Source organism: Sphaerodactylus townsendi, linkage group LG05, assembly GCF_021028975.2.
Source record: "Sphaerodactylus townsendi isolate TG3544 linkage group LG05, MPM_Stown_v2.3, whole genome shotgun sequence".
Classification (NCBI taxonomy): domain Eukaryota; kingdom Metazoa; phylum Chordata; class Lepidosauria; order Squamata; family Sphaerodactylidae; genus Sphaerodactylus; species Sphaerodactylus townsendi.
In genome coordinates, this window is record NC_059429.1 from 69712119 (window position 1) to 69727214 (window position 15096).

Below are 15096 nucleotides of genomic sequence, written 5' to 3' on the forward strand. Positions count from 1 at the left end.
TTCTCAGTTGCTTTTTATGTATGAGTTTACTATGAAGGGAGGGTTACATGGAGATAAAGAAATCCTTTCCTTCCTGTTACACATCTACACTATTGTACATTTGGTTACATCTTGTCAGGGACGTAGGTATAGATTTTTATGGGGGGGTCGGGGGGGGCAAGGCCACGCCCCCACTCACCCTTGGGGGCATGGCCAAGCCTCTCCAAGCCCCGCCCCGACCTCAGTACTTATAAAAGCAGCTCTCTGAGGCCAGGGACGGCAAACTCCCCTGCCCTGCCCCCCACCAGATGGGCTCCCAGCCAGCAGTCTCTTCTGCCCTCTCCTCCAGGCAGAGGTGTAGCTAGGGAAAATGGAGCCCAGTGCAAAATCTGAGTTTTGCATGCCCCCCCCCTACCATGGGCGGCTGCTGTGATGCTGGAATCCGCCCCCAAACAGCATCACTTTCAATGGTGTTTAAACTTGGGAGCCCAGATTCTCCTTTTAAATCCACCTTAAAGAAAGAATCTAGAGTCCCTAGTTAAAACAACATTGAAAGTGATGCTGTTTTGGGGTGAATTATCCCCTACCCTTAAACAGCATCACTTTCAATGTTGTTTTAACTGGGGACCTCAGATTCTCCCTTTAAATCCATGCTGAAGGGGGTGGATTTAAAAGGAGACTCTGTGGAAATTGGGGGTGTGTGTGTGTCTGCTATCGGGAGTGCAATTATTAAGCTAACAGCACCAAGCTTTCAGGGTCTCTTTGGGAGACTCTCTTGATATTACCCAGGTTTGAAGAAGTTTGGTTCATGGGGGCCAAAGTTATGGACCCTCAAATGTGTAGCCCCCATCTCCTATTAGCTTCCATTGGAAACAATGGGGGATGGGGTCACCCCATTTGGGAGTCCATAGATTTGGACCCCCTAGACCAACTTCACAAAATCTGGGTGGTATCAGTAGGAGAGGGGAGCGAGGGAGGGGAGCGAGGAAGGCTCTCGGCTCGGCCAGCCGGCCGCAGGCAGAAAGGCCCCATCCCCCGCAAGAGGGGGCGGAGGCGGCTGGGCCGCCGTTGGAGCGCTCCCCTGCCCGGCTGCCGGGAGGGGAGCGAGGAAAGGCCGCGGCTCGGCCAGCTGGCCGCAGGCAGAAAGGCCCCGTCCCCCGCGAGCGGGGCGGAGGCAGCTGTGCCGTCGCTGGAGCGCTCCTCTGCCCGGCTGCCGGGAGGGGAGCGAGGAAGGCCCGTGGCTCGGTCGGCCGGCCGGCCGCGAGCGGGGGCGGGGCGGAGGCGGCTGGGCCGCCGCTGAGCGCTCCTTTGCCCGGCTGCCGGGAGGGGAGCGAGGAAGGCCCGTGGCTCGGTCGGCCGGCCGCGGGCGGAAAGGTCCCGTCCCCCGCAAGCGGGGGCAGGGCGGAGGCGGCTGGGCCGCCGCCGAGCGCTCCTTTGCCCGGCTGCCGGGAGGGGAGTGAGGAAGGTCCGCGGCTCAGCCAGCCGGCCCCCGCAAGCAGGGGCAGAGAGGGCCGGCCGCCGCTGAAGCACTCCCCTGGCCGGTGCCGGGAGGGGAGAGAAGGAGGCAGTGGCCGGGCCGCTGAGAATGCACCCCCCTCCCTCGTTACCATGCCAGGTGGGGAGAGAAGCAGGGCGGGGGGGCGCAGCCTGGCCATGCCGGCTGGGGCAGAGGAGAACTCCGCACTTGGACACTCTGCGCCTCACTGCAACTGCGGGCCGGTAGAAAGGGGAACCCCCAAGGAGCAAAGAACCCCCAAAACCCAGCCCACCGAAAACAAGACTGACCCCCACGTCCCACAAGCTTTATTGTTCAAGCCATAGTCACACTGACGCACGTTCAAATCGGCTGGCCGAAGCACATGGCCAGAACAAAGGAGGGCTTCCCCTTTAAAGGGGTCAATCCGCCCTCCCCTCCTGGTGATGTCAGCCCTTGCCCAACATGGCCCAGGCTTCGCTTCCGCCCTCAATTAAGCGGAAAAGGTCACCTTGGCTCCACCCATCCCACCACCAGAGGCAACCGCAGCCAGTGGGTGATTCACAGCTGTCTTTAGCCACGCCCCAGGCGCTCAGAGGCTCCGTTAGCGTTCCTTCTGCCATGGCAACGGGGTCGCCCAGGCGTGGGTGTGGGCTAGCGACGCGGTGCATCCTGTGAAGGGCCTGCAGCACCAGCTTGTCCTTCCCCGGTGGTTGGTAGGAGAGACGGGAGCGCCGATGCTCCCGCGCAAGGGGCTCCTGTGCATTCTGGAACTCCACATTCGCACGGTGAGAAGCATTATGGAACAAAGAAAGGGTTAGCAGTAAGGGAGCAGGTCGCTGCTGTTTTAAATATGGAGCCTAAGAAGTTAGCGTCTTTCGGCGGCCGGTGGGCGACTGGGAAGTACTTAAGCAGAAGGCTCCAGGAGAGACGATGTCCCGTGTGAGGCTTCTAACGAGGAAGCTTGGGTAGCCTGGCCTTCAGTTTTTGGCCTCAGACCTTCATTCATTTTACCTCTGTCTTTCGGGGGTTTTCTTGTCACCAGCCCTTTCCTCGTCGATGAGCACGGTGCTCTGCCCTGCAAGTGGGTCGGCAATCTAAGTGGGGTTTCTTTCGTAGACACATTCAGAAAGCTAAAATAAGGGGGCTCAGACAGGATTTCAGCTCCCGACTATGTGTGGAAAGTTGAGAGCTGCATTTCTCCTGTATTAGGATGCTGAAAACTCACTCTGCTGGTATGCAGATTTGTGACTTACAGCGTCCTGTGCATATTTACTCAGAAGTAAGGTCTGACTAGTTGCTCCCAAATTAATGGATAGAATTATAGGGTTAATCATTCAAGTGAAACTGCACATCAGTTGTTCTCTCTCCTCTTCCCCACAACTGGAAAAAAATCAAGTGCATTCATCACTTTTCTGCAATCTGTATGCCCATCCCAAAAATATTTGAACTTTTAGTTGGCTTTTGTGTTTTCCTTCTGTTTCCTGTAGAGCTAAGTAACCGTTACTTAAATCTCCTCCTCTTTACTCGTTTCTGACCAATTAGGCATGAGTGTGTGCCTTTCCTCAGTCTCTTTGCAGAAAGTGGGCTGAGAAACTCAGTGCTGAATTTAACATCAGCTATTCATGTTCTAGGAGCAGAACTGCCACTCCTACATTTTGAAAAAAACCTATACTGTTGGTCTTTTGTGTGTTTCAAGTCTAGGAAAAATCCTTAATCTTATTTTAAAACTTTTTTGAACGGTTACGTGAATATTTGCTGGGATTCATTCTTTTAGCTTTCAGTTTCAACTGTTATGATTTTATCACGCAGTGTGAGGGCTTTTTAAAAAAATATATGTTTATTAATTTTAGTTTAAAGTAGGATTTTTTTGTTAGTATTTAGTAGTAGCCTGTCCTAGTTCATAAGCTTTAGAAAGCGGATAGGATCATCTCAGGATACCTCTGCAGATTTTTACTTAAGCACTTCTTTGTCTTTACTAGAATGAGCCTGATTATTGGCAGCTCTGATAAAATACATATTGCATTTTTATTCAGGCATTGGCATTATTGAACTGTTCCTGCATTGCATTACATTATTTTCCACTTTTCTCCAAAAACCCCAGCAAAAAGACAGTTTGAAGTCGTAGACGTTGTGTTCACAGATGACACTACTTTATTTAGTGAGATAAAATCCCAAAAAGACTGAAAATTTCTAAAACAGGATGACTGAGCTTTAGAATATTTTTTATTCTTCAACACCAAGGTGGCCCAGCAATTATTATATGGAGTCCCACTTTGGATAGGCTCCTGGTCCAACACAGCTGAGCGAGTACAATCTCGCTTTTTATTTAAACTTTTGGGCATGCCTTACTGCGGCCTTACGCCACCCTGTGCCTCAAAACTGGGCAATATCTCTTAGAGACAAGAGCATGGCTTGCAACGCTCAAATTTTGGCTGTGCATCTGTTTCAACCGCGATGCAGCCTCCTTGTCATATAAAGCCCTCAAGACTTCTTGTCACTTGGAATGGTGCGGCATTATAGAAACAAAAAAAATTAACAAATTAAGGCTATTCTTTTGCAGGATTATCTGGCCAATGCTACCATCTAAAGAGAGACTTTTCTAACTTCCGAAGAGAAGGCTGTTTGACCAGTTGAACATCAGATCCTACTCAAAAGGCTTCCAGGACTTGTTCTCTTTAGCCTCTCAGGTATCATCTAGTCCATTGGTAATATAAGGGGGGCTCAATACCTACAATTCAGATAACCGTGCCCAGGTTCAGAGGAGAGCAATGATGTTGGCCTGTTGCAATGCCCTTCCATCAGCCGTATCAACAGGGAGATTCACTAAAACCCCTTACCGCCAAAGGCTATGCATATGCAGCGGGAATTGTGTTGACGCTATAGACCATATTTTACTTTATTGTCCACTTTACACAGTACCCAGAGTCAAATACTTGTCACCCCTGCTACTCAAAAAAGAGTATGCATCTGACTTGCAAAAGATTACTTTTCTGTTGGACAGCCCCAGTAGTGATGCAAACGATGCAGTCACCAAAGTTTTGGATTTGTATATAAAACAGCGCTTTAGGAGCAAATCCTGAATATCAGCCTTCGCTACCTGTACATTTATTTTAGTTTCCCTCTACTTGGTTAAGTAGATCTGTGTATATAATGTTGTTATTCCAATAAAGGTTCTTTGTTTTTGTTGCTGTAGAATAGCAACACCATTTAGTTTTAATTTCCATGTAATAGCGAAATGAGTTTGCCATCAGAAATGTGCTTTCTTACACTTCCTCCTTCCCTTGTGTGCCCCCAGTTCCTCTTCTCGATATTCATGTCAACTGAACTAAAGTTAATGCTTGTCTTTATCTTCCTTAGAAACCCAGTTTTGAATAGCTTGAATAAACATTTTCTCGAAGTATTAGTTTCTTGATAAGTAATGGCCATGGTTGTTAAAATAAAGCCTGTGTTTCATAAACAGCATTTTTAGTATAAGATGTTAGCAATTAATGATGTTTTGATTTGAGCTTGTTTTTGAGCATCCTGCTAAAGATAGTATGCTGGACTACTGTGACCTTTGGTCTGATCCAACAAAGCAATTCTTGTTATAGATTGAAGTAATTGCAGAAAGATATGAAAAAATGGGATTTCCTAATGTGCAAGAAGCAGTGCAGGGGGGTTGAAGAAGGCATCCAAAAAGCATAGTAAAGTCTCAGAATGCAGTACTTCATCTCAGCCTAGGAGGAGAAGGTCAACAATACTTTTTGGGGCTGGAGCTCTCTAGGATTCCTCTCTTTTTGTGCATTGAAAGTCCTGTAGAAATTGCACATCATAATGTTAGTTTAAATGTTTTGTTTTCTTGTACAGTTGCCAGGGCTGGGATTAGAATAATATGCATGAAGTTCTACATATTCAACCAGATTTTTCCATCCTCTCAATCATTCTAACTTATAGACCTTACCCACTTGGAACCTGGGGTTGGTGCCACATTGGGGATTAGAGCTACAAGTAGTCTGTTAGAGATGCATGTGGCTTATGGGCTGCCGAATGAGTATCACTATCCTAGATCATGTTGCTGTCATTCAGTCTTCTCAACTTAAATCACTGGGGAAAATTGGCCAAGGACAGCACTGCTGCTGTGGCACCTCCAGAGGGCTTCCAAGCGGCACGGGAAGACAGCAAAAAATAGAGAATCCTCAGCTGCTTGAAAAGCTCCTATTGGTGAAAATGGAAATTGGAGGACTGCGCTGGGGGCATTTGCAGGCCAAAAGCCCTATGGAAATTGACTGAAGTTGGTTCCACTCTCAGGAATGCCCCAGCCCTCCCACAACCTAGCTGGCGTGTTCTTTTAAGCCAAAGCAGCTCTGCAGGTGGTAGGCTCTTCCAGGTTTGACACCATGAAGCTCTGCAGCTCCCACCTACTTCTGTGTTTGCCCTCCCACACCAGTTCCAGGAGCCACCTCACACACACTCCCCAACCATTGGACTGCCTGTCACTTATTTTGCAACAATTGTTTTCGTCTCAGTTTAAACTTTTCTTCAACTGAATTAAAAATTAAGCATAGCATTACATTCTACATGGCTGCTATGTGGTAAGCTGTTGAAAATGACATCTGTATGTCAAGTTCTTCCTCTCCTTTGGTGACGTGTATGTAAACCTACTTGTATCGTATCATCTTCACACTGTGCCTCTCTTCCTGTGTTATTACCGTATATACTCGCGCATTAGCCGAGTTTTTCAGCCCTGTTTAAAGGCTAAGAAAAGCCCCCTCGGCTTATACGCGAGTCACCATTTTCTAGCAATCACAAGCTGCAGCTGGCAGGCTCTAATGAGGCTGGGGGCGGGGCCAGCTGCGAAGCCGCTTGTTGCTGCCCTCCGGGAGGGCGAACAGGGGAACCCCTACAGCCGCAGGGTCTTCAGACCTCTAACGAGGCCGGGGGCGGGGCCGGGACAACCTCCCTGCCGCCGGGAAGCCTTGTTGCTGCCCTCCTGGAGGGTGAAGGGGGAACCCGATATATCTGGGCTTTGCGACAAACCCAGCCCGACAAACTGAGGAGCTCCTTTATTTGGGGCGAAGGTGACATCAGGGGAGCCACTGCCCAAATAAGGAGTCTCTGCCTGGGCTGGGTTTTGTCAGGAAGCTCAGCTAGTGCCGGCAAACAGAGGGAGCTCCTTATTTGGGCAGTGACATCAGGGGGAGTCACTGCCCAAATAAGGAGCTCCCTCTGCCTGGGCTGGGTTTGACGAAGCCCATCCGGCCAGCAGACAGAGGGACCTCCTTATTTGGGCAGTGACATCAGGGGAAGTCACTGCCCAAATAAGGAGCTCCCTCTGCCTGGGCTGGGTTTGACGAAGCCCAGCCAGCCGGCAGGCAGAGGGAGCTCCTTATTTGGGCAGTGACTGCTGCTGATGTCACTGCCACAAATAAGGAGCTCTCTCTGCCTCCGACTTCCCACCTTCTGCTTATATGCCAGTCAGTAAGTTTTCCCAGGTTTGGGCAGTAAAATTAGGTGCCTCGGCTTATACACGAGTATATACGGTAACAGCCAATGATGTGGATCAAAGGCAGAGGAAAATTTAAGATAGAAATGAAGTTTTGAACAGCAGCATTCTGAAGATCCTACCCTCAAACAGCTAAGCTGATCTTGAATCATAATTACCATTCATCTTCCAGATCACATGCCCAGGAGTTATCCTGAAGCTCAAAGATGACCTCTACATCAGTGCCTGTGTGTTCGGACAATATAAAAAGACTTCATGTGTTCCTGCAGTATTTCCCCTTACATTTGATGAGAAACTGGTATTTGAAAAGGTAAACGTCCAGTAGGTAATTTTGTAAAACACACCAGAATGGGAGGGGTGGCCTATCAAATTGATAAATAAAAAAATATATATAATTTCAACTGCAGTGAAAATTAAGCAGACTTCAGCATATCTTTAAAACTTCCTTTTACTGTATTCTTTTCCTTTTTTTGACTGATCAAAAATTAATGTTTCTGTAAGAATTCAAGGCTTTTTTGTAATTAACTTACGTCCTTAGTTTTCTGATGAGTTCATATCCTGAGTCTCAGGATATTTTATACTTTAGAATTGCTACCTGTAAAATGTACTTACATATCTTATTTCCTTTATTTATACTCCACTTATTTCCCTATTGGAGACCCAAAGTGGCTCACAAGATGCTTCACTTCTCCTTGTGAGTTGGATTAGGCTGAGAGTTGCGACTGGCCCAAGGTCAACTTCTAGGATAAAGTAGGGATTTGGACCTCGTTCTAGATACCAGTTGATGGAGTGTGTAGATATATACAGAGTACACGTATAGACTTTTTTCTCACTACTATTCTCTTTGTTTGGGCAGTTTATAGTATAGTTCTTTCTTCAGCATAAGCCCCGCTGAGTAGATTTCACTAGGTTCCTGTTTAGGATTGCACTGCGAGACTATGGGCAGCTTTTTTTTTTTTTGTCAAATCTGTCTTACGGCAAATCCTGCTGAGTTTTTCAAGGCAAGTGATGTTCAGAGGTGGTTTGCCATTGCTTCCTTAGGCATCATGACCTTGGAATTCCTTGGAGATCCTTTGTCCAAATACTTGCCAGGGTCGACCCTGTTTAGCTTCTGTGATCTGATGAGATAGGGCTAGCCTGGGCTATCAAGGTCAGGGCATGGGCAGCATAAATGATGAATAGATTATTTAAATTACATGAAATGTTGAAAAATACTGAAAAATTCTTTTTTGAACCTACTGTAGAGGCACTCATGTAGGCATTGTTAACAGTTCTAGTGGCATTTTACGTCCTACCCTTGGAGTTTCCCCACTGACTCAAATGTTATGGTTAGTGATGTGTCCATACTCAATAGTTATGGATGGTTGCCTTCACCATCAAAGTGAGCAGAGGAAGCCCAACAAGATAGGTACTCAGTTTCTGAATCTGAGTATGTTGATCTCTGGAACAGAGTTTGTATGTGTATTTCACAATGATTTAAATGGTTCAAGGATTACTGGAGAAGTCTTCAGGGCAGTGCATGGGTGCCCAGTTTCCTGCACTGGTTTATCAGTCATTTCTCAGGTTGTTCTCTACCTCCGTGCAGTGGTAATGGAAATGGTTCCGAGTGCAGTAGATCTGATTAGTAATGTGCTGCAATAACACTGCTCAGGAGCAGGCCTTAAGAGGGTCTTCACATTTATTTTAAAAGCAAGTTGATACTCTTTTTTAAATTTCTGTCAGTGAGTTACCCATGAAATTACTGATGAAGAGGACCACCTACTGTTTCATAATGAGTGAGGTTTTTTATGCCATTGAGATTAACACTCAACAGCACATGTTTGTTTATGTTTACAGGGAAATAACATAGAAATACAATTAAATTAGGGGGAAGATCTACTGTGAAAAAATTCTATTTCTTTGCCAGCATGTGTATTTCTGTTCTTAGCTTTGCCTTTATTTGGGCTGAATGGTTTCTTTTTTATTTTACTTGTTGCAACAAAAACATTTCCCCTGTCCTTGACATAACTCTGGCTAAGTGGTTCCTCTTAATTTCTTTTTAGGTATACACTGATGTAATTGACCCTGGAGACATTGTTGAACTATTTGAATGTAGGTCCCCCCCCCCCGCTACTTTTTATCTGTATTATATTTGATGCACCAAATTACTTTAAAATATATGAAAAGCAAATGGGAGATTAGGGAAGAAGCTGAAAGATTATTTTTAAGAGCAGGAATGTGATAAAAGGGTAATTATCTAATATGCAAAAAGTCACTCTGACTTTCTCAGCTGTATTTAAAAAAATAGATTTAAGGCCACAATTCTGTATATACTTATTTGGGAGTAAGTTCCATTGAACTCATTAGGACTAAATTCTGAGTAAACCTGCATAGGATTGCACTGTAAATCAAGTTTATCTTTCATTTCATAATTACAATTAATCCCTGACTAGGATTTTTTGTTAGAACAGGTAGAATTATCCTGATCATCCAGTGCCATGTATTCTGTAGGGAAACTGCAGTATGGTCATTGATGCACTTTTGATTTTTGTTTGATACTTGATCATTTCAATTTGAAACTATCCATGGTGGTTCCTGAACAAGAGAGATACTGGTTGTTGTGGGGTTTCCGGGCTATGTAACCATGGTCTGGCAGATCTTCTTCTCTCTGTGATGCATCTACGAAACGTTAGGAACAAGATCTACCAGACCACGGCCACACAGCCCGGAAACCCCACAACAACCAGTTGAGTCCGGCCATGAAAGCCTTCAACAATACAAGAGAGATACTGTTTGAAAAGGTGACAGCAAAATGGTTAGGTGATAGCAAACAAAATGGCCAAAGAATCTCAAGTTCATCATTGTGGCTTCTTGGCAGTCCCACATTGGGGATTGCGCATGTGCAGAGCTAGTAATGGAAAGATCTTGAGCTTTTCTTCCAGAGGGTGCTCTTCCTCATGCACTTCCCTCCCAGTGGTCACATGCATAATGGCAGAGCACCCTTTCTCAGTTCCCTTTTTTGCCACAACATGAAAGGATGGAGTTTTGTGAGTTGCATCAGTTGGCTGTTTTTGTTGTTGGATCTTGCTGTTGCACTTGAATGTGGTATTGTTTAAAAAATATAAAGTGTGTGGATCTAAAATGACAAAGCCTGGCGATCACACCTGTTGTGTTATTTGCCTTGAGGAGGGACATAATGTGACTGGTGTGCCAGCAATTTACACCCAAGGCATGAAATGATAGGGCTGTTAAGTTGAAGGCAGCCATCTGTGAGAAGGCTCTGTCAGTGGTCAATGTTCCTGTGTGTGTTCCTTTAGATTCTTTGTCAGAGAAGAGGACACGGTCACCATCTGTATTCTAGATGTGGTCAATTCTGATGAGTTGTCATTGGAAATGATCTTTGACCCCTCAGTTCTGGAGAGTTCTGTGGTGCCACCTGTAAAAAAGGCAAAGGTAAAGAAAAAGAAACACCTTGAGGAACAGCATAGCACTTCATGGAGTGTTGTGGAGAAGGTGAAAGGGATGTCACATCTGAGAATACCCTTAGTGCAGTTGTTGTCCCCTGTGACTCCAGTGCAGACACAACAGCAGCCAGCAATTACGCCAGTGCCTGTGGAAGTGTGGCCCTCAGTTCCGGTGATGTCGGATTTTGCTCAGAGTTTGCTGCATATCTGTGACATTTCACCAGGGGTTGGAACGTATCTTTTTGGTTCTGGCTCCAAACTAAGTCTGGTTCAGGGAGAGTTTTTAGGCTCAGGTTATGCTAATTCTTCTGAGCATGGACTGGATTCAGAGAGTTGCTTGGTCGATTCAGATGTGGGTCTTGATGATGATACCCCTGTTGACAAGGTGGAGGAGGGTTTGGAACCATCCCTGTCTGAGGATCTGAGACTTTATGCCCAGCTGATATTGAAGATTACCAAGAAGCTGGTTATCCACCTCATCACATAAACTTACTGACACGGTACTTAAGCATGTGTATTCAAATTATCCAGGATGTGTTGCCTTCCCCATGTTGGAAGGTTTTGTGGAATATTTAAATGAACTACGGGTGAAGTCAGTTTCATGTCCACATGCAGCTAAAAGATTGGAGAACTTTACGAGATTAGGAAGGACAGTTGTGCTTTCTTGACAATGCACCCTCTTCCTAATTGAGGAGTTACAGTCCAGGTCTAGGGGTCAGCTTCATTCTGCCCTGGTTGACAAGGAGGAAAGGAAGATCGATGCTTTGGGTCACAAGGTGTATACATTGGGGGCCTTGATTCTTAAGATGGTGAACTATGCTACGTCATGTCTGGATGTGAGGTCTCCATGTGGGAGAAGATTGGCAAGGTTAAAGATGACCTGCTGGAGGCATCTAGAGCAGAGCTGGCTAGTATGTGAAAGGAGATGCTAAGGCTCTCTAAATATCTTATCAATGTAAGTTGTTATGTGGCTGCTATTGGTGTGGTTCTAAGGAGGCATGCCTGGCTGAGGTCGATGGTGCTGCCGAGGGAGACACGTTATAAAGTGGAGGATTTGTCCTTAGAGGGAGAGCTTGAGGGTAAATGGGCTACATCTCAGACACTTTCTAAATGAATTGTTACTTGTATTAGGGAGTGTTAACAAGTTTGCAAAGGTGCAGTGCCCTATATATCCATGAGACCTCAGTCTTCTTCAGCTGCACTCCTGAAGGAGATGTCGCATGAAGAGGTCTGCAAGGTGGCAACATGGTCATTAGAGGAGACCTTCATCAAGCATAATGCTTTGGATCTGCAAACAAGAAGGGAGGCTGCTGTCGGGAAAGCTGTTCTACGTTGTTTTTAAAAAATACTCTTGTTTTGAGGTTTGAGAAATCTTCTCACCTTCCTTTGTGTGTAGCTTGGAAAAATCCCAATGTGGGTCTTCACAGAAACCACAGTGATGAAAACAAAGTTGCACTTACCTGTAATAGCTGTTCATCAAGTGGTCTTCTTTGCAGGCACACATACCCTCCTCCTGTCCTGCTTGAGTTCTCCCTGTAAAGTTGGTGGCTCCTCAGCCGAAACTGAAGGGAGGGTGCTCTGCTGATAGGCATGTGACCACTGGGAGGGAAGTGCACGCCGATGCCTAATGGCAAGAACACCCTCTGGAGGAAAAGGTCTAGATCTTTCCGTCACTGGCTCTGCGCACTCTCAGTCCCCAATGTGTGCCTTCACGGAAGACCACTTGATGAATTGTAGTTACAGGTAGGTGTAACCCTTGTTTTTCACCTATCTTCATTGCCAAGATTTGGCTGCAATCAAATTTGACATGAATCATAAACACAGACTTTTATACAGATAGTGGAATGTGGCCCAGTAGCTACACTTCAGCATCTTGTAGGTTTATGATCTATATGTCCTAATAAATATGGAAAAGTAAACACTGCAACATCTCCCATCTCTCAAGTTAACTCCTGGGGAGCCTGGAATGTTCTCTGCAGTAAAGGGAATTTCCTCCATTGTGGCTGAAACACTACTTTTTCATGTTCAGATTTTATTCTCTTTTCTGATATCTTGGCATATGCAGACAGTGTATTTCTTTTTTCTTCTTGGGCATGGCTAATAGGGAGCATAAATAAGACAAGGAGTAATGATTCTGTCAGCCTTCCACATAGAGTGGTCATGGCCAAATGGCATGTATTCAGGGTTCTGGTTTCAGTCCTTGTCATCTCCACTTAAAATAATCTAAGTTATGAAGTGATGGAAGGACCTTTCTGTGCCCAAGACCATGGAGACCCTGTACCTGTCAGATTTGACAATGCTGAGCAGATGGACCAGTGGTCTGATTTGACATAAGATATCTTCATATTTTCACAGATCTTTAAAAGTGGATTGGCTGATTTATGGTGTTTCCCTCTAGAACTCTATTATGGGTCAGAGCATCTACTGCCATATTTGAGTGTTATAAAGTTAAAACTATTCATTTATTCTTATTACTGAATCATCAGAACTGTTCAAATAATTTCTGTTTAAAGAAGAAAAAGTTACATTTATGAAATGTTTTTCATTTGTGTATCAACTTTTGATAATAAATTTTCCCTCTTTCTAGTTGAAACAGTAGTGCTTGAATTAATACAGACCGCTCCTCCAGGTATTGTATTGGTGTCTTCATACATTATACAATTCCATAGGTCAACAGAAAGTCTTGATTTTAGACAAATTTCTTTTTTGGTATTCGCATATAAACAGCATAGCTTTTCAGCAATTAATTATCAGTATCAGTGTATTAATAGTGCATAAACAGCCAAGAATCTTTCCCACTTGTATAAAATCATGGCACATGTGGTTCATTGGTTCAGCTTATTAATCAGGAAGATGAAAAGACCAATTTGACTTCTACACAGGAAAATGCTAGGCAGATGCTGTAAAAAATGTTGTCCGTTAGCATTTTTAATAAATTAATTTACAGTAGATTAATTTACAAGGCTAGGCCTTTCAGAAGACCTTTTGATTGAGGTTTTTAGGATGAGAGCTTGTTTATACTGTGATGCTGCAATTGAATATTTTTGTTGATACTACTTAGTAGTTGATTTTTAATTTGATTAATTATAGGATTTTGAACTATATTTTAAACATGAGCTGCTTTGGGAGTATGTTGCATCTAAATAATGGCTTTAAATATATAGAATTTATAAAAAATATTAAGTCTTTTTATTAAGTTTTTGTTTTTCCTACATAATTTTATTTTGCTTTTTTAAAATGTCTTCACTTCTTTAAAAATGTCTTCACTTTTTCTTTGTGTTTTAAAGATTCAACACTATATATACTGCAAATATCACCCCCTACCAAAAACTATTATCACACAAAGATTTCAGGGGAACACTTTAAAAAAATGTATAGGAGATGAAAAAAATGAGTGGCACAATAGTTTTCTTATCCATGATGTGCATTACTGTTAGGCTGCCTGGAGAAGGCTATCCCTAGTATGAAAGATAACAGATTTGACGTGCAGAATGTCTTGGATTCAGTCATTGGTACTTCCAATTAGAGGATGCTGGCTAATAGTGCTGCAAAAGATCCATTCTAACCTGAAATCCCACAGAACCACTTCTCGTTTGAACAGGCAACCCAGGGAAGGTGGATCAATACTCAGTTTAAAGCAGTTTCTTATGATTAGTATGTAGCAGAATTGCTTAATTGGCCACATTGATTTCAGTGGTAAACATTTAACGATGTATTTAACTGGTCTATTGAGAATGGAATATGAAAATGGTTAACCTTGGCTGGATACTACTCATGTTTTCCTACATATAATGAAAAAGGTGATTTTTTTTTCTAATAAAATGTGTCACTGTTACTTCCAGTGGGAGAAATATTAGCCATATATGAAGAAAATACAAGAGATTTCATGTTCCCTGACCCTAAGGTTACCCGTGGATCACATGGTTTGGTTCGTGAAGTTTTAATGAAAAGGACCTATGGTTTTACAGTAAGTGCACAGTGGGTAAGAATATATCATCTAAGAACAGCTGTAAAACTACATTAAGTCAAACTGATTTGTGAAAGGTGATTACAATCCAGTCTTCAGCAGACACACATCCTTAAATGTCCACTGAACGGGTATAGAAGGTTGAATCTCTATTTAGGTCTGTGAAGTTAAATGTGCAATGATTAACTCAGAAATATTTGTTTGATTTCTCGGTGTGGGTTAGTAATAAGCTGATTTTAATAATGTGATTTTAATATTCTGTATATTGTTGTTTTGGCCTATTGTATGTAATACTGTGTCTGGCCTAGTGTACACAGCCCAGAGCCCTTCGGGGGTGGGCGGTTTATAAATTAAATTTTTTTTAACATACCTTATTTATTTACTACAAGGGAATTTGCAGTGACCTGTGGGGGGTTTCTCATCCTCTTCCCCTAGTTTTTATTTGGTGTTGGTGCCCATAGAGTTTTCAAAGCAGAGACGTTCAGAGGTAGTTTGCCATTGCTGGCTTCCATGAGCAACAGACTGTTCCCTTTTCTTCCTTCTATCCTTCCCATAGATCTATCAACCTGTTTTTATCTGCTTTCCTGTATTCAGCTTTCCCTCCTTCCCTACCCCTGGAAGCTTCTATCTGCCAGCCGTCTGGTGGGACCCTGTAGCATGCTATCAGCTGCAAGAACCTGCAAGGGCATATCACTTTTCTTTTTATCCCCCTCCCCATACTATTTCCTCTTTCTTGTCTTCTGGCAAT

General features: G+C 44.1%; 1 protein-coding gene across 1 annotated transcript in view; it reads left to right on the forward strand.

Moving 5' to 3' along the window:
* Positions 1-2052: 2052 nt before the first annotated feature.
* Positions 2053-15096, forward strand: part of SPATA6 (spermatogenesis associated 6) — a 40991-nt gene continuing 27947 nt past the window's right edge. The window contains exons 1-5 of the mRNA XM_048496895.1: positions 2053-2241; positions 7111-7248; positions 8981-9029; positions 12969-13010; positions 14224-14348. Of these exons, the coding sequence (XP_048352852.1) occupies positions 2191-2241; positions 7111-7248; positions 8981-9029; positions 12969-13010; positions 14224-14348 (405 nt within the window). The 5' untranslated portion in view covers positions 2053-2190. The remainder of the gene's footprint in view (positions 2242-7110; positions 7249-8980; positions 9030-12968; positions 13011-14223; positions 14349-15096) is intronic.